Raw genomic sequence first — 25,141 nt, forward strand, 5'->3', positions numbered from 1 at the left:
CCGGGCCCGATATCTGGATAGCCAGTGGTCTGACCCGGGACAGACTCGCCAAATAACCACGATATCAAAACGTAGTAACCTGATATTTTATTTATATCTGCCTGTCTGTATATGTCAGTGTAGTGCGCTCTCTCTCAATCTCTCTCTCTCTCTCTCTCTCTCTCTCTCTCTCTCTCTCTCTCTCTCTCTCTCTCTCTCTCTCTCTCTCTCTCTCTCTCTTACTTAATAGACGGGGAAGTTAGTAGAATTCTGATGGAAGTTCCACATTGATTGACAGGATTTGCAGAGAGCTTGCTATGTACATACTATAATAATACGGTTTTTTAACTGCCACTTGGCGACATATTTTAATAAACAGTTTCATCTTTTCATCAAATTCAAATAACTAGGTGACTGAGTGACTCAAATGTCACACGATCCAGATGACAACTCATGAAATGAGTAATACATTTGATTTTGTTTTTAATCATCATAGACTGCCTGTATGGAGACAAATTCACTGGCTGCAAGGAACAATACTGCGATCGACTCACCACCGATGGAACACGGTATAATGTCAGTTGCTGTGGAACGTGTGGACTGGCAACATTAACAACAACTGTGGCACCAACAACTCAGGGTAAATTTGCTCAAGTTTAACTCCACAAATGTACTCATAAAATGTACTTATAAAGAGCCAATAACCCAAGTGACATAATATTGTAATGCTAGTGTCATAGTATGTTATATTTTCATCGAGGCTGACGTCAAAACATTTTTAAAAAGTAAAATCTTGCATATGGTAGACTTTTCGTACATTTATGAACACTACCGAAAGGCACATTCGTTACTGTATATATGTTGGTTCTTACTGATTATTGAAATTGTATTCGCTTTAAATTGTTGATTAAATAACATCCCACAATGTCTACATCTTACAAAGTAAGAAGCTATATTTATATTTTTACATTATTAAAAAACCTTTAAAACTGCCGGGAATATCTACTGGCCCCTAATTAATTTTGTTGAGCATAAAACAATTTAAAGCTACTGTCTCCGTTGTCCGTTCATGTATGTATATGTGTATTGTTGTAGATATGTTTGTGATTATGTGTGTATATCGGTCTGTTTGTCTGCCTGCTTCCCTGTGTGTGTGTGTGCGGGCGTGCGTGCGTGCGTGCGTGCATATATACCCATGTATGTATGCATATATGTTTCCGCTAGTGCGCACATTAGAGCTGGGTGGTATACCGTACATGTCGTTCAGTATAGGTATCATGTCAATACCGATTTACCGTATCGAGCAAATTTCAAAATACCGATATTTCAGTATTAAAAATTGTTATCCGCCATTTAGTAAAGGGCTAACAATATATCTGACGAACACAAAATAGCTAAAAAGAAGAGCGAGGTGAGGGCCTTGTGTATAGAATTTAATTATATTAAGATGGAATTAGCAGATGAGACTTAACTCGGGCATGACTTTAAAGCCGAGTATACCAATAATACCGCTCAATATAGATATAGGTATTGATTTTGTATCATTACCGAATACCGTACCAGTACCGAGGTGAATCACCCCAAAAATACCGATACCAATACCGAGCCTGAAATTTCAATACTGCCCAGCTCTAGCGCACATGTGTATTTGTGTATATGTCTAATAATATTTTCTCATTTTCAGACACGTGCTCTGATCACGTGACAGTCACGTTCAATAGGAGATCGTGTTCAGAAGTTGTTGCAGAGTCAGCGTCCAACTGCTACTTGGACTCTGTCATAACATATTGCTGTGGTTCATGTGCACAAGTCTCCACTGGAACACCCGGTATGTCAGAAGAACATCATCCTCACAGTTTGGTATATTAGAAACTAAAACAAATTCTATCCAGAATAAACTGCCGATATGTTTTAAACGTCATCCCAGCACATTGGGTAACCAACGGCTATCAGATATCTAGCATATTGTGTTAATTGTCCCTCTCCCATACAGGTAGCACTGTACCAAACAGCATTTGAGGGGGTGAACGTTCAAAGTGAAATGGAATATTTAATACAACCATCGAATCATGTCATCGTAGGTAAATGTGACAGTGTTTGTTGTCAAAAAACACCAACAAACCCAAACCCAACCAAAAACCTCAAACAACAACAACAAAACAGCAACCACAAACCCCCCCCCCCCCCCCCAAAAAAAAAAAAAAAAAAAGAAGAAGAAGAAAACAGAAAGAAATAAACAACCCCAACTTAACACTTTTAATAGTAACAACAATAATAATTAATTACTTTATTTCACTCGGGACATACATTTTATAAAACTGGTAACTCGTTTATTATCCTCTATATATCAACCAAAGTAACTAGAACTATATTATTAATTACGTGGGTTTTTTTGACAGGCGTACGGGATTGTACAATCAAAAATCCGCGTAACGAATTTATTACCTTTTAGATCTTTGTTTTATAATTAAACTAAAATTACACTAATAGGCAAACTTTTAAATAAACTACACACACACTTTGAGTTTGAGTTTAATAATAACATAACATGTTCCTCAAAATATATTGGATATTTTTCTAAACAAATAACTTAGTTACAATACAGGGTATTTACAACTTTTTTGTCAGCTGTTTGGGTATTAAGAGTGTCAACAAGAATTCCGGGTGGTTTTACACCGAAATCATTTCGAGCCCTGTGTTTCGCAAATGGAGACAACTCTTAGCACGTTATTATCTTGCGTGTTTTAAACGTTTACGATTATGTTGTAATCGTATTGGGGAAAACAAAATTGAACACCCGCAGCCGCACAAAAATATTTGTCGTGTTGTGCTAACTTGTAGAACCTGTAAAGAAGCATGTCGAGTTATTATTTAAAATATGTTCGAAATAATTAGCCCCAGTTCTAACACGGTAATTGATTACGCAATGCTATATTCGAGCATTAGATTTTAATACGCGAAAAACTACAATCTAGCACATTTTTTTGCCAAACGTGCTCAAGAAATCTTCAAATATACTGTAAAAGTAAAATTTACCGAGTTGTGGTATTCCTATTCAGAATGAATTCAAGTCTTTTAACAAATTTAATCAGTGAGGCGTGTTGGAGAACATTTCGTCGGTCTCATCCGCAGTTTGTATTTTCGTACACCCCGGCAAATTTTGACATATATAATTATCATTTCTTTAGGTTTTATATCAGACATACTTTTCTACCCTAATATGCGGGTGCTAAATCGAATAAAATAAATTTGTTATTCATCTGACAAATTACATTTAGGAGGTAAAAATGACAAAAACAAAATGATAGCATACGAGTGGGTGGGGTGGGTTGGTCGTTTTTGGAAAGTGGCTCTAAATGAGATGGATAATGCAGTTTCTTTGAATTCTAAGGTTTGTCCTGCATGCTGCTTGTCACGTGCATTCAGTCGGGAACATAAAGCATGTCGTGACCCCTCCACCCCCCCCCACCCCCACCCAAACCAAAACAACCCAACAAACACCCTAACCCCCCTCAAAAAAAGAAAAAAGAAAAGAAAAAAAAGAACCAACAACAAAAAACAAAACAAAACAAAAACAAAACAAAACAACATCAATAGGCCCTAAACCCAAAACAAAAAACAACAATAACCAACATATGAACTGATCTGATGGTTTACTGTATAAGTTCCCGACACATATTTGTTTTCGGTCATACTGTTTTCATTTTTCTTAATAATTTTATATTTAAAATTCTGGACGAGAAATCAAAATATATTGCTAAATTAGCTACCAGACACTACTGCATTCTGACTTTTATTTGTTTTCTGTCTTGACTTGCGTTTGGGGGATTAGTAAATGTTCATGAAACAATTTAAACTATAAAAAACCGTTAGTCTGATGAGTCGCTTACTGTTTATTTGGTATTCGAATATTCATCAGTCAGTTCCATCGAATACTCGAATACCATTTTCACACCAAATAATAAACTGTAGTTAATTTGGCTGAAAAGCTGATTTGAAATTCTTCACCTAATGCAGCAGATACTTTGAAACGATGACTATTGCTTAAATTTATTTCTTGTTCTTGATAGACGCCTCCTCCCCCCCCCCCCATCACCTCCCCCTCCCTCCCTCCCTCTCTCTCTCTCTCTCTCTCTCTCTCTCTCTCTCTCTCTCTCTCTGTGTGTCGGTGTGTGTCTGTCTGTGTCTGTGTCTGATCACGTTTAACATCAGGTCTTTTTGTATTGTTGTAGGTTGTGAATATGGTGATAAAGCTGGACCCTGTAGTGTGGACAACTGTGGCTCCACAGAGTCGGATGGATCTAATTACGACATCCGCTGTTGTGATACATGCAACTACACAGTGACAACAACTCCAACTACTACAACTCCAACTACTACTACTACTACTACAACTACTACTACTACAACTACAACTCCTACTACTACTACAACAACTCTAACTCCTACTACTACTACAACAACTCCAACTCCTACTACTACTACAACAACTCCAACTACTACTACTACTACTACTACTACAACTCCAACTCCAACTACTACAACTCCAACTCCAACTACTACAACTCCAACTACTACTACTACAACTCCAACTACTACTACTACAACTCCAACTACTACTACTACAACTCCAACTACAACTCCTCCAACTACTACTACTACAACTCCAACTGCTACTACTACAACTCCAACTACTACTACTACAACTCCAACTACTACTACTACAACTCCAACTACTACTACTACAACTCCAACTACAACTCCTCCAACTACTACTACTACAACTCCAACTACTACTACTACAACTCCAACTACTACTACTACAACTCCAACTACTACAACTCCAACTACTACTACTACAACTCCAACTACTACTACTACAACTCCAACTACTACTACTACAACTCCAACTACAACTCCTCCAACTACTACTACTCCAACCACCAGTACAACTACTACTACATATCCAACTACTACTACATCTCCAACTACAACACCACCAACTACAACTACAACACCACCACCAACTACAACTACAACACCACCACCAACTACAACTACAACACCACCAACAACAACACCACCACCACCACCACGAACAACACCAACTACTACAACACCACCAACTACTACTACACCACCAACTACTACTACACCACCAACTACTACAACACCACCAACTACTACAACAACTCCAAGTACTACTACAACAACCCCAAATACTACAACACCAACTATTTCTACAACTCCAACTCCAGCCACTACTACTCCAACTGCTACTACAACCCCAACTACCATTACAACTGCAACTCCCACTACAAGTCCAACTACTACTACAGCTTCAGCCACTACAGCAACCACCACCACAACGTGTGTGGATTCTGGCAGTTTTGGCGGTGTAGACTGTTCCCAGTTTGTTGATAAAGAAGGCGAAGTCGTGTGTTACAACACAACTGTGAAAGATGCATGCTGCGCGACGTGTACCAGTCTAGCCACGTCAGAGCAAGGTAAAACTGTCCACCATCTTTAATATGTCACTAATCACAAGCATGTTATACGCATAGGTCCTGCTATATTTATTTTCGTTTTTTAAAACAAATTGTCCCACTCTAGGCTGGTCTTTCTAGTAGTCATTTAGAGCAATGTTGTTGTTTTGTTGGGGGGGGGGGGGGGGGGGGGTTGTTGGGGGTGGGGGAGGGGGGGGGGTGGTTGGGTTTTTTTTTGGGGGGGGGGGGGGGGGTTGTCGTTTTCGTTTTTTAATTCGTCTTAAGCCTAGATAGTGGTGATAGTATTGGTTTTACTCATTTATATTTATTTATTTATTTATTTAGTTATTCCTTATTTGCTTATTTTATGTATTTATTTAGTTATTTATTTACATTTTATTTATTTAGTTATTTTTTATTTACTTACATATATATTTATTTATTTATTTATTCATTCATTTATATTTATTTATTTATTTATTTATTTTATTTATTTATAATATGTACCAATACTATTTTAATTAAATGGACAGTTAATTCCAGTTCCTTTTTATCGTATGTTTTTTCCCCTGGTTGTTTCTGAGGGTTGTTTTTTTTACTTCACTTTTAAAAGGTAACTATTTAACTAAACCATCATACAGTGACACAGAGGCACCAGACACTATCTCTAAATATAAACGTCATAAAACTACTATTTTAGTTCTGAATAGTGAATCCATTTAAACTATTAAAGTTAAAGTTAGTTTTGTTTAACGATACTACTAGAGCACATTGCTTTATTAATCACCGGCTATTGGATGTCAAACATTTAGTTATTTTCACATATAGAGAAAACTTGTCACACTTTCCCAGTTAGTAGCGAGGGATCTTTTCTATGCACCATACAGGAAAGCACACACCACGGCCTTTGTTATACCAGTCGTGGTGCACTGGCTGGAAAGAGAAATAGGCCGATGGGCTCAACGACGGTGATCGATGCTAGATCGCGAGTCAATCGAGCGATTTACTACTGGGGCACATCCCGCCAACCTCCCACCCCCACCATTTAAACAGTGCCTAACATTTTAAAAATATAATCGATGAAATAGTTACGCTTTGTTTTTTACCGGTGCTCATGTATTCGTTTTGCTTTGTAACAGACTTGTTCATATTCGTTCACAGGTTGCGAGTACGGCGACACAAATCCGAAACTCTGCGTTGGTGTCACTCCCCAGTGGTTTGGTTGTCTGGACCAGGAAATGGCTACAATCTGCTGTAGATCCTGCCAGTATACTTCCGGCACGTCCCGTCTACACGCTAGCTATTTTACAGCTGTTTTAGTTTGTTTAGTGTTAGTATTTCAAAGACATATTTAATTAAAAGTTTAACGACACCACTAGTCATTGGCATAGCCAGGAGTTTAGGGGTGGGCAACAACATTGTTTATGAATCATATTCTGAGGCGAATATATAACGTGGTGGGTAAAAACGATTTGTGATTGTTTTGTTGGGGTGTGCGCGTGTGTTTGTGTGTGTGTGTGTGATATTTCCCCCCATGGTCTTTCCTCTGGTTACGCTATTTTTCGGCTTTTGGATGTTAAACAATAATTTTGAAACACACAGAGAGAGAGAGAGAGAGAGAGAGAGAGAGAGAGAGAGAGAGAGAGAGAGAGAGAGAGAGAGAGAGAGAGAGAGAGAGAGAGAGAGAGATTATAGAGGTAGGGGCGTTGTTCAAGTGATTTTGCTATCATCATATAGCCAGTGAATTAAATATGATATACAATACCAAGTGTTTCCTTTTTTGTTTATCTCTAATAAGTATAATTTAAATAGCAAGCCTTTTTAACGTTAATTTTATTAGATTTGTTTTAGGAAATGAACGAAGAAATGAGGATTGGAATTTAGCTTGTGTTTTTTGCAATAGCAACCAGTGCGTCTCAATTAGTGTGTAAACAATGTGGCATCTACTGCCGTGCCTGTTAGAAAGTGATACTAGTTGCACAGAAATTGCCTTTTAAGGTGCGCGGGTGCGATCGCGCTCGTAGAGCGCGCGTAATTTCAATCTGGCGAGTGTGAAAAATGACGCACGTTACACTTAACAAACAGCGCACGTAAAATAATGTTGTATATTGATTGCCACTATTTACCTTATGTAGCTGATAAATCACCTGACACACACAGAATCTCCTGTTTACTGACATATTTATTTTAATTTCAAGAGTAAACACCACCTTGTACATCAATGAAAGCCAAAACAAGTAAATGCTAAATTAGGTAGACTATAATTAAATAGATATTTACAAAATATTTACTTATCTGTTTAATACGTAAGAAATAATCGACGAAAATAATTTTTATTCTATTTCCGACAGCACTATAGTTTAACGTGCCCAGATACCACTAGGGTTTCGCATACGCCCATCCCGAGTCCGACCTCCGATAAGAACGGTGGCCTGACTCGGGATGTGGGGCGGGGGGAGGGGGTAGTGTTGAAAATGGGCAGAATTTTGAAAATAGCAATTAGTAAAAAGGTTAATAGAATAAATAAAAAAAAAATTAAAATACAAGCAAAAAAAAATAAAAAATTACTGTTCTGCCGAATATTTATATAATATGGAGCATTTTAGAAGGACGGTCCAAACATAAATAAGAGAAAGAAGAGAGGATCGGACTATTTAATAATATTAAAAAAAAAGAAGTAATTTTGACATCAAATTTTGAACGAAGGTCTAAATGTTTAAAGTCCGATCTATATGTCCACCATCTTCATAAATCAAGGCTAATAATATTCGTTCCTCGTATTCAGCCTTGATACATGTAGTCAAGATTACTGATATCCACTATTAGCGCCCTCTATTGGAAGAAAATTTGTAACACCGATTATGTCCCTTACACGATGACATCGCTGACCAATCACAGCATCGGTAACATGTGACAATCTTGAAAGCAATATCAGTGTTCGCCCGCCAACATGGAGTTTACATAACAAGGGAATCTATAAGGAGCGTTGCGATTCGTTGCAATCAGATCTCATCGCATCCAATGAAATTTAAGCATTTTGTGGCACGATTTCTTGACGACATGTATCAAGGCTGAATACGAGGAACGAATATTAGCCTTGATTTATGAAGATGTATGTCCACGTGAGTGGCCTCGTTAAGGCCGTTAGGGTGTGGAGGTTAGCCTACGGCGAACTGATGAGCGGAGAACCGGCAACGGCGGGGATGAAGTGCTTCCATCTCTGGTCGGCGAGGATGGTTATGACACTCCGGTAGTCGTTGCCGAAAAGGGCCTTGACGATCCTGTGGATGGTGTGGCTATCCATCTCTCTAACCAGGACCGCTTGTCGGTAGACTCCTTCTCGGCGCTGAGTTAGTACCAACCCCATCTTGCCGGCTGTAGACTTGATGGTGTGTAGCTCGTAAGCGCTTCCATCAGGCAATTGTTTTAGCTCTGGTTCCACTAGTCAAAACAGTCGGGAGTCGATCCAGAACATTCAAGAATACAGACGAAAGGCCAAGAACACCCTACGGTCTCTGTACGTATATCCAAGAATCACCAAGAATTCTTAAATCGGGCCCATTCGGGATATAATTCGTGTATGCGAGACTGGGGTTTTAGTTCATAACTGTTAGCCTACAAAGCTTACGTGAGGTCCCGAAAATGGCAATCGTGTAATTTTATACTTTTTCTTTTGTTGTCTTTTTTTTGTTTTAAAGAAACGAAATATAGACAGAATTATAAAAAGAAGGCAAAAGAAATGATAATAGGTATGTAGGAATATACCTAGGTATTGTTTTTACGTCTATTAATTTTCTTTTTTTATCTTTAAAAAAACCCCAAAAAATAAAACTTCAATTAAATACTTGTATTTCAGCCTGAGGTTAATGAATGTGCATATGTTATTTATATATGTATATATGTACACACTATAATAACAGTAATCAATGATCATTGCCGACTATTTAATTTTTGTTTCGTTTGTTAGAAAGTCACAGACCATGTGACTGGAACATGATTTGATCCGCAGTACTCTTTGGCATATTGACCAATCAGAGCTATCGGGGTCAGATTACTTTTACTCTTGGAATTCTGCACGCACACGCTGGTCTACTTGACAACTTATTACGCATTGATTATGGTGTCTAAAATTGGGGGGGGGGGGGGGGGGGGGGTATTATCTTTATTATGGCATCCCACGTTTGGAATAAAATCCTTTGTAATGACAGATTTTGTCAGAGTTTGTATATATTTTTTTATCGACAACATTGGGGCCGTTCTAGATCAATGACGTAACGCTATCAGAGCCGTTCATAACTTGTAGCGGTAGGTCAAATGACGTGTTACAAAATGTTGAGAGAGGAAGACTGGTTGCGTAATTGTTGAATTAAAATGCCACGTGAATGTCAACGTCCCAACCAACACTGTCAATTGAAGTAATTGTAGGCCTACGTTTCACGAGTTACGTAAAAAGAAAAAAATTAATAATATGAGTCGGTAGTGTACATCTGAGATGCTTGGGTCGTAGTTCATGAACCACCTCCTCGGAACCAGTGGGTTTTCCCATCCCAACTATCCTAATCATATTCATTGCACATAATAATGAAATTCAAGACCAGTTGATTCCTATATACGTTTAGCTGCACGTTCAACAAACCATCTAACACTGAAATGGTATATATATAATTGTGTGCATCAAATTATCTGAATAGTACATATTGTAATCTGTAAAACAAGACATTTACGTTATTAATTTAATCACTGTATCAGGGTTAGGCGGTACGTAGCTCAATGGTAAAGCGCTCGCTTGATGCGCGGTTGGTCTAGGATCGATACCCGTCGGTAGGCCCATTGAGCTATTTCTTGTTCCAGCCAGTGCACCACGACTGGCATACCAAAGGCCGTGGTTTGTGCCATCCTGTCTGTGGGATGGTGTATATAAAAGATCCCTTGCTACTAATAGAAAAATGTAGCGGGTTTCCTCTCTAAGACTATATGTCATAATTACCAAATGTTTGACATCCAAAAGCTGATGATTAATAAATCGGTGTGCTCTAGTGGTGTAGTTAAACAAAACAAACTCATTATTATTATTATTATAGTGTGGCATGTAGGTACATAGTTACACCTGACTTTATATGCGTATGGGGCGAGACGTAGCCCAGTGGTAAAGCGCTCGCTCGAAGCGCGGTCGGTCTGGGATCGATCCCGTCGGTGCATTGGGCTATTTCTCGTTCATTTATAATCACTGTATCAGGGTTAGGCGGTATGTAGCTCAAATGGTAAAGCGTTCGCGGTTGGTCTAGGATCGATACCTGTCGGTAGGCCCATTGAGCTATTTCTTGTTCCAGCCAGTGCACCACGACTGGTATATCAAAGGCTGTGGTATGTGCTACCCTGTCTGTGGGATGGTGCATATAAAATGTTCCTTGCTGCTTATCGAAAAGAGTAGCCCACGAAGTCGCGACAGCGGGTTTCCTCTCTCAATACCTGTGTGGTCCTTAACCATATGTCTGACGCCATATAACCGTAAATAAAATGTGTTGAGTGCGTCGTTGAATAAAACATTTCCTTCCTTATATGCGTATGTTACAGGATGGGATCAGTGGTATGCGGATATTAAAAAGGAAGCAACATAAAGTAAAGAAATTCGCTTTTGGGTGAAGATTTCCCTGCGTGTTTCCTAATCCATGATTAACCCCAGGTGCCACGTCCATATAATTGAAATAACAACAGTGATATACGATGGGTGGATCCAGGACGTGTTTTTGGAGGTATAACATAAACAGGCTACTTGCAGGAGTTTCATTTTTTCCCCTTTATGGAAACGGGAGAATGCAGTACTGGGTTGATGGGGCAGGACATAGCCTAGTTGTATATCGCTCGCTTGATGCGCGGTTGGTTGGGATCGATCCCCGTCGGTGGGCCCATTGGGCTATTTCCCTTGCTACTAATGAAAAAAGTAGCTGGTTCTCTCTCTAAGACTGTATCTCAAAATTACCAAATGTTTGACATCCACTAGCCCATGATTAATAAATCAGTATGCTCTAGTGGGGTCGTTAAACAAAATAAACTTTTAACTTTTAAACGTACACCTTATGACGTATTTATCCTTATCAGTGAGGTCATGAAAACGGAGTCCATTTTCTGCACTTTATTGCGTCGATTCCGCATGACATTACTAGTTGGTTCAATTTATACGGATGCTTTGTTCTGCCAGACATGAATTGGTGAATTTGTATTGTCCAGTCAAATACAACATCCAATGTCATGCAGATTAAATACATTTCTTTTAAATGTCAGACTACAACAATAAAAATGATATGTTGGTTAATTTCCAGTTTTTTAAAACAATTTCTCGGGCATGTCGTATACTATACCCGCCTGTCGGTGTAATAAAACATATGTGTCCGATTATTTCAATGAGAAAACACTTAGCAGTCCGGGGACAGTCAGCAGGGAGTTTAGTTTTAAATATATGGCCAACCCCTGGCACTGAAAAAGAGCTCGCATGTTTTGTGGTCTACAAGTTTCCCACTAAATATTTTGCTCGTTTGTTTAACGACACCACTAGAGCACATTGATTTATTAATCATCGGCTATTGGATATTGACATATAGTCGTAAAGAGGAAACCCGCTACATTTTTCCACCAGAAGCAAGGGATATTTTACATGTACCATCGCTCAGACAGGAGAGCACATACCACTGCCTTTGATATACCAGTCGTGGTACACGAGAAATAGCCAGATGGGCCCACCGACGGAAGTCAATCCTAGACCGACTGCGCATTAGGCAAACTCTTACCACGGGGCTACGCCCCGCCCCTATCCCGCTATAAAGGACATAGTTCCGTATTGGGTGTGTGTGTGGTTTGCGTGCGTGCGTACATTTGTGTGTGTGTGTGTGTGTGTGTGTGTGTGTGTCTGTGTGTTTGTGTGTGTGCTTTGGTTGGTGTCACGGGGAAAACAGCATGTGGTTTTTCAGAACCTCAGATTCAGCTGCTGGCCATGGGTGACTGAAAATGTGATGCTTTCAGAAGGTGTATCAGATCTTTTATCTATATATATATTGTGTGTGCGTGCGTGTGTATGTATATACGACTGTCACGCCAAGAGTGACCAAGGGCTCTTATCGCACAAGTTCCCAACAGAAAAACAAAACAGATTTTACATTGTTATTTTCAAAAAATACAATAAGTGATTACTAAGCCTAAGATTAAAGTTATTTTTATAACAAGTTCACTGGAAATAGAACAGTTAAAGGGACATTCCTGAGTTTGCTGCATTGTAAGAGGTTTCCGACTAATAAAATATTTCTACGATTAAACTTACATATTACATTTTTTTTTTTTTTTTTAGAATATCAGTGTCTGTATATACAATGTGTTTCAGGTCGTCTTAATATTTGTAACAAGCCGAAACTGGATTTTGGCTTCAAATAATTTCGTACGTACGAAAAAAATATATTTTAGGAAATAAAATTTAACCTAGTACAAATATTAGAACGATCAGAAACACGTTTAATATACGGCTACTAATATTTTATGCAGAAAAATATATTTGATATATAATTACAATCGTTAAAAAGTCTTGTTAGTCGATAACATATTAAAAATTGCAGCAAACTCAGGAATGTCCCTTTAAGCACTGGTAATACTGATCAGTTCATATTTAATAACACCAGCACCAGTTAATTATCAGTCCACCGAATAAAGAACCCTTTCAAACATGCTACTTGTAACCAATCTGCAAGTCCAGGTGAAGATCATCAACACAAAGTTGCTTGTTCTTGCAACCATCTTCGACTCGCCGTCACTCTTGCACCATCTATAAGGCCATCTACACCATCAATCTCAACGGTGACGCAAAAAGCTGCTGGTAACCATCATCACCCCAGCTCAATAAATCCGACCGTCACTCTTCCACCATCTATACTAGCGTAGAAAAGTAACAGTGTAACCTAAAAAATCAGATAAAATAAACACCGCTCAATATTTTAGCTTGATGTTTTGCACATTTGACCAGTGAAGGCACCGCCACACGTCAATCGCTGGGTCAATTCCGTATTGGCACGTGCCGTTTCGCTTCTTGGACATGGGTCTGTTTTTCAAGCTTTTTCCGCCCAACATTTTACTGTTCCAGGTTTTGTCGACTTTGCTACTGTCGGGGTCATTGTTTGACAACCGGTGGAGCAGAAAAGCAGGTGTTTTCGGTTTAAAGTGGTTGTAGAGCAATGCCCAGGCTAAATGTAAATGGCCGCCTTCGCGCAATTGGTATGATCCAGGCTGACGTCACGACAGCAGGACAATCATATCAGACTCGTGCACCTCAGGAATCGCTTCCAAACGGCAAGTCTGACAGCGCGGACCATTTCTGGATTGCGTGCCATCAGCCCCAGAACTGTACGGAATCGATTACGTGAACGGCGTATCCGTCCGCGACGTCCGGATGTCCGTCCAGTTTTGCTAAGACGTCATCGTGTAGCACGTCTGGCTTGGTGTAGAAGCCACTTGCGCTTTCATCACCGAGACTGGGCGGGTATTCTGTTTACGGACGAGTCCAGGTTTCACTTAGACAGCAGCGACGGCCGTTCAAATGTCTATCGGCGTGTTGGAGAACGTTTTAGTGACGTCTGTGTTGTGGAGCGACGTGCATTTGGCGGAGACAGTGTCATGGTTTGGGGTGGCATCACGTCAACTGGACGAACACCTATTATGGTCATCGGTGGCAATTTGAACGCAGTACACTACCGTGACGACATTATCCAGGCTCACGTCATCCCATTTGTGCAAGGATAGCAACGTCACATCACGCTTCAGCAAGACAACGCTAGAACTAACGTTGCCCGGGTGGTAAGGGATTTTCTAGCGCAGCAGAACACCGATGTGTTGCAGTGGCCTGCAGTCTCACCCGATCTTGCACCAATAGAGCACGTCTGGGGTGAGATGCAACGTCGTTTACGTGCGCTGCCTAACCAGCCGGTGACGTTGGCAGCGCTGGGTCAGACGTTAGTCTAGATCTGGAACGGCATTCCCCAGGCATTTTCCCAACAATTTGGTAGGCTCTTTGAGGCGACGGTGCCAGGCCTGCATCGACACAAACGGTGGCCATACGCGCTATTAACTTTGTGAACTGGTTTTTGACCCCCGTGTCTTTCATCCCCAATACCAATGAAATGACGGATGATGTGACATTTTAAATGAATAAAAGTTTTGCAGAATTGCCTAATAAACAATGCTATCTGATCGTTTTATGTCTTGAAATTATGTTTTTATCAACATGAATGATAACCATACAGTGTTACTTTTTTCCGCTAGTATATAAAGGCCATCGGTATCATCAGTCTCAACGCAAAAAGCTGCTGGTAACCATCATCACCCCAGCTCACAATAATAAATCTGACCCGACAATAAAAACATGGTAAATAGTACAATTACCACGATTACACCATACTAAAATGGCTGAACGCACCGACTGACGGAATTGGGCATATAAACTGGTTTCCACAGAAAATATCTATTTCCAGTACTATTCATTGACAATTTATTAATGCGGCATATTTACAAAACACTATCAGCCAATTCTTATTTAATACTAAACCCATTAAATATATATCTATATACAAAGTTATCAACTATTAAATTACAATATACAACCGCTTTTACATTAACCAGTTTTGACAATTGTTACTATAATAAGTATACATACAATATGTACTGCCAAACTATACAATTCCCTAACAAATTACAACCTTTTCCTTAATATACAAGTTAAAATAAAATACAACATAATGCAACTCCAAGTATAATATAATATCAGGGCCGTAGCTTTATAGAAACCTAAAGAAAATTCTCTTCTTAACTGTTTAAGGAGTTTTAGACTATTAACTACTCAGTTAACTACACACACACACACACACACATACATGTATATACACACGCACACACGCACAAAATGTTTGTATTTAATTATGAAATACAAGCCCCATATTTTTTATCGTTCTAGGCTTGGTACCCTCCACTGGCGTAGGCAGGATTTTATATTTGGATTGGGGGGGGGGGGGGGGGGGGGGGGGGGAGAACCCACACTATGTATATACTACTCAAAAGAATTTAAGGGTCAGACGATATTTTCGACATTATTTTCTGAATGTCAATTATATTAGCTAGACCATAATGTCACGCATGGTATTGTTCCATTTTGACGAAAGTGGGTCTAAGCAACCCATAAATGAATTAAAATCCACTGTCATTGACACTGTCGACTAGTTCTAATGGCGAAAACATGCTTACATTTGCACGTAAATTAGGGCGAAAGCGAAAGGTCTGCTAAGTGCCCATAACTTGCTTTTTCACAAAGCGCTTCATTTGCACGCTTTGCATGTGTATTCCATGTTCCCAATGCTGAATTTCCGTATAATTGGAGCTTGCGTTCGTGTACGGTGCACACTCCAAATTCGACAATGGTACGACGTCAACTGACTATCGAAGATCGAGGAAGGGCTATTGCTTGGGTTCAGGATGTCAATACGCAAAGAAATGTTGCTCTGAGACTTGGTGTCAGTCAGAGTGTCGTTGGCCGACTGTGACAACGGTACCAAGCAACGAATTCTGTTCGAAATCGTCCACGTTCGGGAAGACCCCGAAGCACTACAAATAGAGAGGACCGCTACATCACCAATATGGCTCTACGTCAACGCACAACCACTGCACGCCGATTACGTGACAATCTGTGGACTGCGACTGGAACTCGAGTGTCTGATCAAACCATACGCAATCGTCTGAGAGCCAATAATCTACGCTGCCGTCGCCAGGCTGTTCGACCACCACTCCTACCACGTCACAGAACGGCCAGACGTCACTGGTGCACACTTCATCTGCGGTGGCAACGTGTTCAGTGGGGTCGAGTGATGTTCACTGATGAGTCCAGGTTTAGTCTCCAGTTCAACGACGGTCGGGTTCGTGTCTACAGACGTCCTGGGGAGCGCTTCGCTGACGTTAACGTTAGAGAACGTCACCGGTTCGGTGGTGGCAGCGTCATGGTGTAGGGCGGCATCTCTATCCACCACAGGACCCCCCCCCCCTCTATGTGGTGGATGGCAATCTGAATGGAATCTGCTATCTGAATGAGATTATCCGGCCGTTGGTTCTCCCAGGCCTTCAGCAGATTGGCGGCGGGGCAGTTCCTCAGGATGACAATGCAAGACCCCACCGCGCCAGGGTGGTAACGGACTTTCTCAGACAACAAGGTATCGCCAGGATGGATTGGCCAGCACATTCGCCTGACTTTGCCCCAATAGAGCACGCCTGGGACGAATTAGGCAGGAGAGTTCGGGATAACCATGCCCCTTTGGCCAACCTTCATGGTCTGGGTCAACTTCTTATGGCAGAGTGGCAGGCCATTCCCCAAGAGTTCTTCAGACGTCTGATCAACAGCATGAGGCAACGATGTGTCGAGTGTATTCACACACTATTAAACGAATGTTCTAATGTGTAAAATCCATGTTTGACAACCTTCAACTTTGACAGCATGTCATGTGACTTTCTTGTATACAGTGACGTTTATTTGTGGGTTTTTGTAAATATGGAACAATAAATTAAATTTTTGGTGTAGTTTACATCATCAATCTAATACACTCTGAAACTTATTTGGTTATAAATTTTTGACCCTTAAATTCTTTTGAGTAGTATATATATGATTTTATAAAATTTAATAGTTTTTGAAAAAAGATTTGATGGGGGTGGGGTGGGTTCCCGTAGGTCCCCTCCCTACGCCACTGCAGGGACTGAACATGGCCTAAAACTATTCAAAGAGGCATTTTTGTGGGTTATATTTGTTGTATCTGTGAAAATGTTTTCAATTGAATTTGAAAGAAGAATCGTACCACTATATTTCACACTGCCGCCCCTGCTCTGGTACCCTCCCCGCCTCCTCCCCCTCACCCTGTTCAGCTCTAGTTTAGCTCGTGCTCGTGGTTTCTTGTTTGCTGTACCATGCGCAATCGTAGAACGTGTCGGTGGGGATACAGGCTTGGAACAGATATGTTTGGGTGGGGTTTTTTAAAAGGTGTCATATTTATCGACCACCTAAAATAATTGTCGTAATCCTCAGGGATGAAGTGGTAACTGCAGATCCTATCCCATTGTGATGGTCCTTTCCATTACGCACGGGTTCTGTTTAAGAACCACTTCCATGCAAACCCTGTGATTGTCGGTTTGTTTAAAGTTCGGAAAAACTGCTGCTTTGATACATCCATGCACTAAACAATGGTTCACCATATTTTACATTTGAAAACTATCTCCAAAAGAATATTCCATCCGTACAATTCGATTCAATATAATAAAATGTTCGCGTTTTAAAATGCACGTGTTCCACCTTCCCAGTAAAATGTCTGAAAGGCTGCGAATCACCCTTTCATGTTATGCCGTTTAACGCGTTACGTGACATGGCTCTTGGGGTCGACAGGCGTTTTGGCAAGCGATGGCAAAAATGCGACTTTTTATTGAGAATATATTAAAAACGGGTAAAAAAAAAGTTTAAATTTATTTTATTGATACTTCATTTATATTGTAAAAGGTATACGTAGATACAAAACAATAGTGAATTATGTTTTTGATAAACGTTGACCTTTAATACTATGTTGCTAATTTTCCAGCATTACAGAGTTTTATATATTAAGAAATACTATATTATATTATATTATATTATATTATATTATATTATCTATTAAAAATGTAAAACAATTACGTTACGTAAGTTAGGAAAATATTTATATGTTTCAAAAAAGTACATCTTGACATACATGTATAGTGTTTTTAAATTGTTAGTGTTCTATATACATCTTTTTATGTTCTTCTCATCTGTAAATTGTTATTATATACATGTATGTCAACCAATTAGTAGTAAACGCTCGGTGTTAATAAAGAATTCTAAATTCAAATATTCAATTTGCATATAATGTCACATTTGATTGGCTAATCAAATCCATTTGTTTCACAAAAATCAGCATTAATGTGTCGGAAATGTTTAGGATTTAATTCCCCAAGAGTCTGTTGACATATCCATACGCTACTTTTCGTTGTTTAGTTGGCCGTATTTACTTTTGAAATATCACCTTTGAAACTTGTATGAAGGAAAATGCGTGTTCGTCTAAATTGTTTGACCTTACTGCTGTTTATAATGGTTTGTGTAAACGTCAAGTGTGTGACAGTGACAGGAATGCCGAAGTAATAATGATTTATTTGCCGAATGTTAAGCGTGTAACTGCAAAGTTTTGTTTACAAAGTAAGGGAATAACTCCGCAACAGCCACATTAGTTATTGTTATCAATTCGCATCTAAGAATCAAACGTTTGTTTATATGCGTATTATCACCACAGACATAGTACACGCCATGACAACCAAACACAGATTTCTGATTTACATATATTTTGTTAATTTGCTTTTATATAGATGGTCAGCTCTGAAATTTAGTTAACACCTATCATCTTCTTCTGTATGTTCTATTTATAACGTTATTTCTCGGTTGTAGTTTTTTTTGGAGGTTGGGAGGGTTAAATCTCATTATAGAGTTATATTACGTTCACATTTAACGCAGACGGACTATAACTGGGGTAGTTCGATGTTGGCTGGTTAGCTTGTTGGTTGACTGGTTGCACTGACTAGATTGCATGATTACATGGGCTGATAAATATGTTAATGAGGTGATTGAAGAGAGGCTGATTGGTATCTCTACTCTCTGGGAATGAGCCTGTGGCTTTAATGGAATTTCAGAATAGATGATGTATAAGTGGATATGTCTGCAGACCTATGTACCAAGTTTCAGATGTAATGTTTTTTTTCATTTTTTTTTTCATTTGTATCTCAGCTATGGAGTAAAGTGCTTGACACAAAAGGTAACAACAGTTAATGTTCCATTGGCCCTCGACTTGCCAGGACAGATTTACAGCCCTGATGATCAGTGTAAAAGGATACGCGGTCCAGAATCAAAACTCTGTCAGGTATTGATGTTTTTCGTTTTCGTATTGTGAAATTTAGTACAATAATTACTATCACGTGTTAATGTAAAATTCACACAGATGATATTAGCTTGAGCGGTTTTCCAAAATGTCCTGTATAGTGTGTACCTGATTGTTCAAGTAGCATGTTACACATCAGCTGGCCTGCAGAGAGGCGTTTAGTCCACGAGCCAAGATCAGCTACAATGGTTGGACACAACACCCACTACACAGTTGGTTTGTCACTTCATGGGATAACTCTGGGAGATTTCTAGCCCTGATGTAGAGTTTAATTGTGTCAGCAACAAATAATGACAGCCTATTTGTTTAATTGGGAGGGAACTGGTGGTGGTTTAGGTGCAAATCGTAACATTTTTTTATTTTTTTTTAAATATCGAAAATAATTTAACATTCGGATAATTAAGGGATAACTATGTTGTATTTGATCATTTGCGGACGTTCATGCTGGTTATACAGTAGCAAATAGAGTTTTACCGACGACGCTGTAAAAAATTGGTTAATCAAAGGTCCCTATATACTACTGATATAATATTGCACTGATAATGTTAAGTTGGCATCTTTGATTTCTTTGATCAATGTCCGATATCAAAACCATTAGACGTCACTAAGTCAAAATGGGTTAATTGTTATGCATGCTTTAATGCAGCTCCATCTTGCCTCCTACAAAACTATATTACTTTATTTCCTGAAGTTAATGACTTAAAAGGAATACAAGGGCAATCTTTCCAATTCCATGCCCAATGACCAATTGTTCATACTAACGAAACACAATGGCACTAACCCAACGAATTCGACAATGCAATGGATACAATGGTTGCATTCTATATTGTACTCAACTATATGGCAAAAGAAACTCATAAAAATGTGTGGCTAAAACTGATGCCATAGTACGTATATTGATTAAAACGCTTCGTGTGGCAGGTTTAGCCACGTATGTTTTTATTGTCGGCTATGTAATTTAAGTTGGTGCTATACACGCTCAAGCTCATATTGTACTTTAGTGACACAATTTTTCCAAAAGACTGAATGGTTGACTGCTAGCAAAACATGCAATACAAAATGTTGAATTTTCACCCGGTCTGTCATCATCAGTCAGCTTAGCAAGCAGAATATATTGATATTGATGATGATATCCATAATGACATTACTTACGTAACATACTAATCCATGAACCCATGAATAGGTAAATAATTCGTGCTGATTGGACTTAAGAAAGGCTATTATTTTAATACTACAGAAGGGTCTTAATATGTTTACCAATGCCAACAGTAGCAGTTTAATAATTCAGCGTATTGCATTTAAAAATCATATTGTTTTGAAATTATGTCAGGTTTACATCAATAAATGGTATTATTTTCATATTATTTCAGGGCCTTACGTTAAAAAATGGTGTCAATGGAATATGTTATTACATGTACTGCCGGATTCCAGAGCAACCCACATGTTCCAAGTATGACGCGGCTAGAGGGGCAACGTGTGGTGATAACAAGGTGAGACGGAATTCGTGACATTGATTTAAACAAGTGTTAAATCTTCTTTTTATACAGGTATGAAGGCAACTGGTGGAACAGCACGCTAAAGCACGCACAGTTCTACCTTTGATCTCCGTGTACTGCATTATCGATTACCTCAGTGACAATGCAAGTGAAGCTGCATACATTGGTTGTTCTAGCATTTTGTCTTAACACCTGTATTAAAAATGAGATTTAATCTATATAATTTGATGGTAAATGTTTTTAAGAGATATGTTTTATTTACTTAGAAATAATTACATTTTCTTTGCGTCTATACACATTACGGCAATCGAGAGGTGCTACTTGTTTACGTTCGTTTAAGAACTAACCGCAATTATTTTTTGCTTCATACAAAAACGATGTGCATACTTGCATGGACCAAAAAGTAACTGTAAATGTATATAATATACATATTTTAACAATATATGTCTCAGTTTGTTTTGTTTACCTTTAAATATGTCTGTAGTATTGTTTGTGTAAACGTCATGGAGACTTATTTTGAGTAGGAATGCAAACTTTCATTCACTATTATTTGAATCAGTTGACTGCCAAATGACGTCAGTTTGGCAAATGGGGTTTAGGAGTGGCTAAAAACATATCGGTTCATCGAGATAAATTTGTTTAATTATATATAAATATTGTAGTATAACAACTTAAGCCCTCCCCCCCCCCCCCCCCCCCCGCACTACTTTTCTGCAACTAACCTGGTTATTCAGGCAACCATTTTGATGAAAACACACGTAAAAGATTTTTAAAAAGTTATAAAATTGGGACACAGATAATAGTTCACTTTTTTAATACGATACATTAATGGAAAATGCTATAACAGAATAGACATACCCATTGCACACTTTTGTATGAGTCTCTATGCGGATCATACATTGTGCACATCGTTCATACTTGTAAGAGTCAAACTATAATTGTGGTCAATTCTTAAATGTTTTTCAAGCCCCCCCCACCCCCCCCCACCCCCCCCCCCACCCCCCCCCCCCATTTCTATTTGCTGGACTGTTATAATTTGCAGCTTTAACCTGTATGTTCACGGTCAAATAAAGGTAATTGGTTTTTAATGTACTTATGCTGTACATTAAAATAAATAACTGTTTCTATTAATTCCTTCAATCAATATTGATCATATGTCAAATTTAATTTTAGGTACATGTATGTCCATTACACACCGCATAGTGGTGTTTCAAGGTTGAAATTCCAGGGCCAGATCCAGACTTATCGAACAGAGGGTCGTTTGGTGGATAAGAATATGTCCACATTTTGTGTTTGGAAAAATGGATTCATTCATGTGGTAAAAATAATGACAGAAAACAGGTTTGCTGGTTGTTAACATTATGAAGGACATATCAGACACCAGATAGGCGTAATGTGCTGAGGTGTCGTTAAACAAATATCCCTTTCCTTTCTCTACGCTATTGTAATACAATTTTGCTATATTTCCAGTGGTGTATAAATGGCATGTGTGTGTATTCTCCAGATGCACCCAGTATTGATGGTAAGTACACAAAAAAAATAAAAAAAATACATGGACCTCATTAATTCAAAAACAATAGCAAGAGTGACAAAAGTAATGCTATTTAAAGCCATCATTTACGCATATTCTAAGACTACTGAGTCGGATCAGCAGTGTTGTTTAAACTCCGATAATCATTCCTGATTGATTAGTTAATTTTCGAATAATAATAGTAGTTTGGCTGCTGTGTCTGTAAGAGGTTAATATATGGATGTACATGCGGCCATTACCAGCAGGTATTAACCTATTGCAGGCACAAACGCCAAATTGCTATTTTTAGTGCAGCAAGAATGTGTGTGTGTGTGTGTGTGTGTGTGTGTGTGTGTGTGTGTGTGTGTGTGTGTGTGTGTGTTTATAATTTTATATATATATATATATATATATATGTATGTGTGTGTGTGTGTGTGTGTGTGTGTGTGTGTGTGTGTGTGTGTGTGTGTGTGTGTGAGTGTGTTATTTTATGTTATATAAATGTAATGCACCACTCACTGTTATAGGGTGGTCAACCCTAGAACAAATAAAATAGTTTCAGAATTTTAACCAACTGGAAAACCTAGGTATACCATCAAGCAGGAGGAAAAGTGAAAATCCGAGAAAAGCTTAACAATTAACAACAACAAAAGACAACAACAACAACACACAGAAAATTAAAAACCAAACGAAAAACAACTCGCATAATGCTACACGCTGTGTTGGTGTAAGACAAGGTGAAAATTTATTCCCTTTGTTATTTCCTTGTTTCTGAACGATATTGAAGATACGTTTAAAATGAATGACTGCCATGACATAGGCATTGTGACGGTACATGCGCTTAAATTTGTTTCGCCTGTGGCGATTTTAATTGTGTTAGAGGGCCGTGTGCAGTTTATTGCCCGTAGCCCAGGTGGGCAACTTGTTACGTAATACTTCGCGCGATCGGACATTCCAATATGCACTTAGTCCAGCTGTGGAGGCCATGTGGCGAGTAGTTACGTAATACCTCTGCGAGTGCGGTTTTTACAACCGTGATTTGGCGACGTTGGCGTCAGTAAGTCTGACGATCAGAGAGAAATATACCGACTCTAGTAGAGTTGGAATATGAGATGATACGTGAGGTACCGCCTTGTATCCCGCGGCGAATTCTGAATTATAATAAATAGCTAGTTTTAGAGATATCGAGGGAGAAACGGAAAAGGAAGCTTCCTGGGAACGTTAGTCCGTTTGGACTTTGGTAAATATTATTTCTGCTCTGTGTATAACCTTGATGTGATTGATGTGACTTTTAAATATTTTAATACTGTATTATACCAATATTCTTTAGACAGTGTCTTCGGTCATCTGACGAAGTAAATCGTAGACTTTTTGTTCTAACATTATATGAGTATTTGGTAATATAAAGCTTAGCCAGTCATCCTAGCGGACCTAGGTACACTGTAGGTTATTGTCTTTATTGTGATAGGTACCAATATTAATTCTGTGTCACAAGGTTACTGAATGAGTAGTTAGGGTTAATTAAAAATTAACCAGTTAGGAATGGTGTTGTAATTCCTTTATTAATTAACTTCTCCTGGAAGCGTTTCTCAATTATCACACGTGTGTGTGTGGTGTAACGGTGAAGTGATTCGCATATTGTGTAACTAGACACCTAGAGATTAACTAATTAAGTGATCAGTTCTGGGTTGTTATTATTGCTGTTATTAATTTACTACTACGGCTGTACATTTGTCAGCGTAGATTAATACAGATTCCAAAGTGTATTGTGTTTTTGTTGTGTTTCTAGTGAGCTAAACGTGCTATAAATATATATACTTATATAAGATCGTATCTCTGATCATACCTAGAGACGAGCCATACTACGGTTTAACAGCCTGTTACAGAGAGATCTAATAGATATACAGTTAGGAGAGATATTTTGATAATCGTGTTTTATTCAGTTACGGGTATTATAGAATCCCCGTGACAGGAGTAGAAAATTGGGGCGCTCGTCCCGGATCTGAAACGGGACATGCATATTTAAAAAAGTATTGTTTGTAAATGGGGGCTTTATAAATTAATTTTACAAATTAACCAGAAGTAGCACGTTGTTCACTAGAAAATTAATTAATAATAAGTGCGTCATATCTAAACATGGATAAGAATTTGCTGGATAGGCCTACGCTCAGTGTAGTGGAGATTAAGCGAGCACGTAAGGCCGAGTTAGTTGAAATCGCGGGTGAGCGAGAAATTGATTTAACATCAGCTAAAACCTTAGGTGATATAAAGACAATTATTATCCAGGAAGTTTTTGGTGATAGGCCTGCTATGGAAGACAGTGAGATTGTTCCAGAGATAGAGATAAATGAGTTAAGTGTGGAACAACAATTAGCTTTTAAAAAGCTTGAGTACGAAAGAGAGGAACGTGCATTAGATAGAGAGAGAGAAGAGAGAGATAGAGAGAGGGATAGAGAGAGAGAGAGAAAAAGAAGGTAGAGATAGAGAAGATAGAGAGAGAGAGAGAGAGAGAGAGAGAGAGAGAGAGAGAGAGAGAGAGAGAGAGAGAGAGAGAGAGAGAGAGAGAGAGATAGGGATAGAGAATTCCAGTTAGCAAAATTAAAAGTGGAACATGAGTTAAAGTTGAATACTGAAGAAGTTAGACGTGAGGCAGGAAATGGTTTTAACATGTCG

The 25,141-nt window shown here is 38.8% G+C and overlaps 2 protein-coding genes across 2 annotated transcripts in view; both read left to right on the plus strand.

Moving 5' to 3' along the window:
• Positions 1–25,141, plus strand: part of LOC121381743 — a 308,435-nt gene that overhangs the window by 82,459 nt on the left and 200,835 nt on the right. The window lies entirely within an intron of this gene.
• LOC121381741 overlaps positions 1–25,141 on the plus strand; it is a 47,363-nt gene that overhangs the window by 4,227 nt on the left and 17,995 nt on the right. The window contains exons 4-9 of the mRNA XM_041511088.1: positions 1,664–1,807; positions 4,212–4,301; positions 6,627–6,681; positions 19,312–19,444; positions 20,833–20,952; positions 22,429–22,480. Coding sequence (XP_041367022.1) covers positions 1,664–1,807; positions 4,212–4,301; positions 6,627–6,681; positions 19,312–19,444; positions 20,833–20,952; positions 22,429–22,480 — 594 coding nt within the window. The remainder of the gene's footprint in view (positions 1–1,663; positions 1,808–4,211; positions 4,302–6,626; positions 6,682–19,311; positions 19,445–20,832; positions 20,953–22,428; positions 22,481–25,141) is intronic.

This window comes from Gigantopelta aegis, chromosome 9 (assembly GCF_016097555.1).
Source record: "Gigantopelta aegis isolate Gae_Host chromosome 9, Gae_host_genome, whole genome shotgun sequence".
NCBI lineage: Eukaryota > Metazoa > Mollusca > Gastropoda > Neomphalida > Peltospiridae > Gigantopelta > Gigantopelta aegis.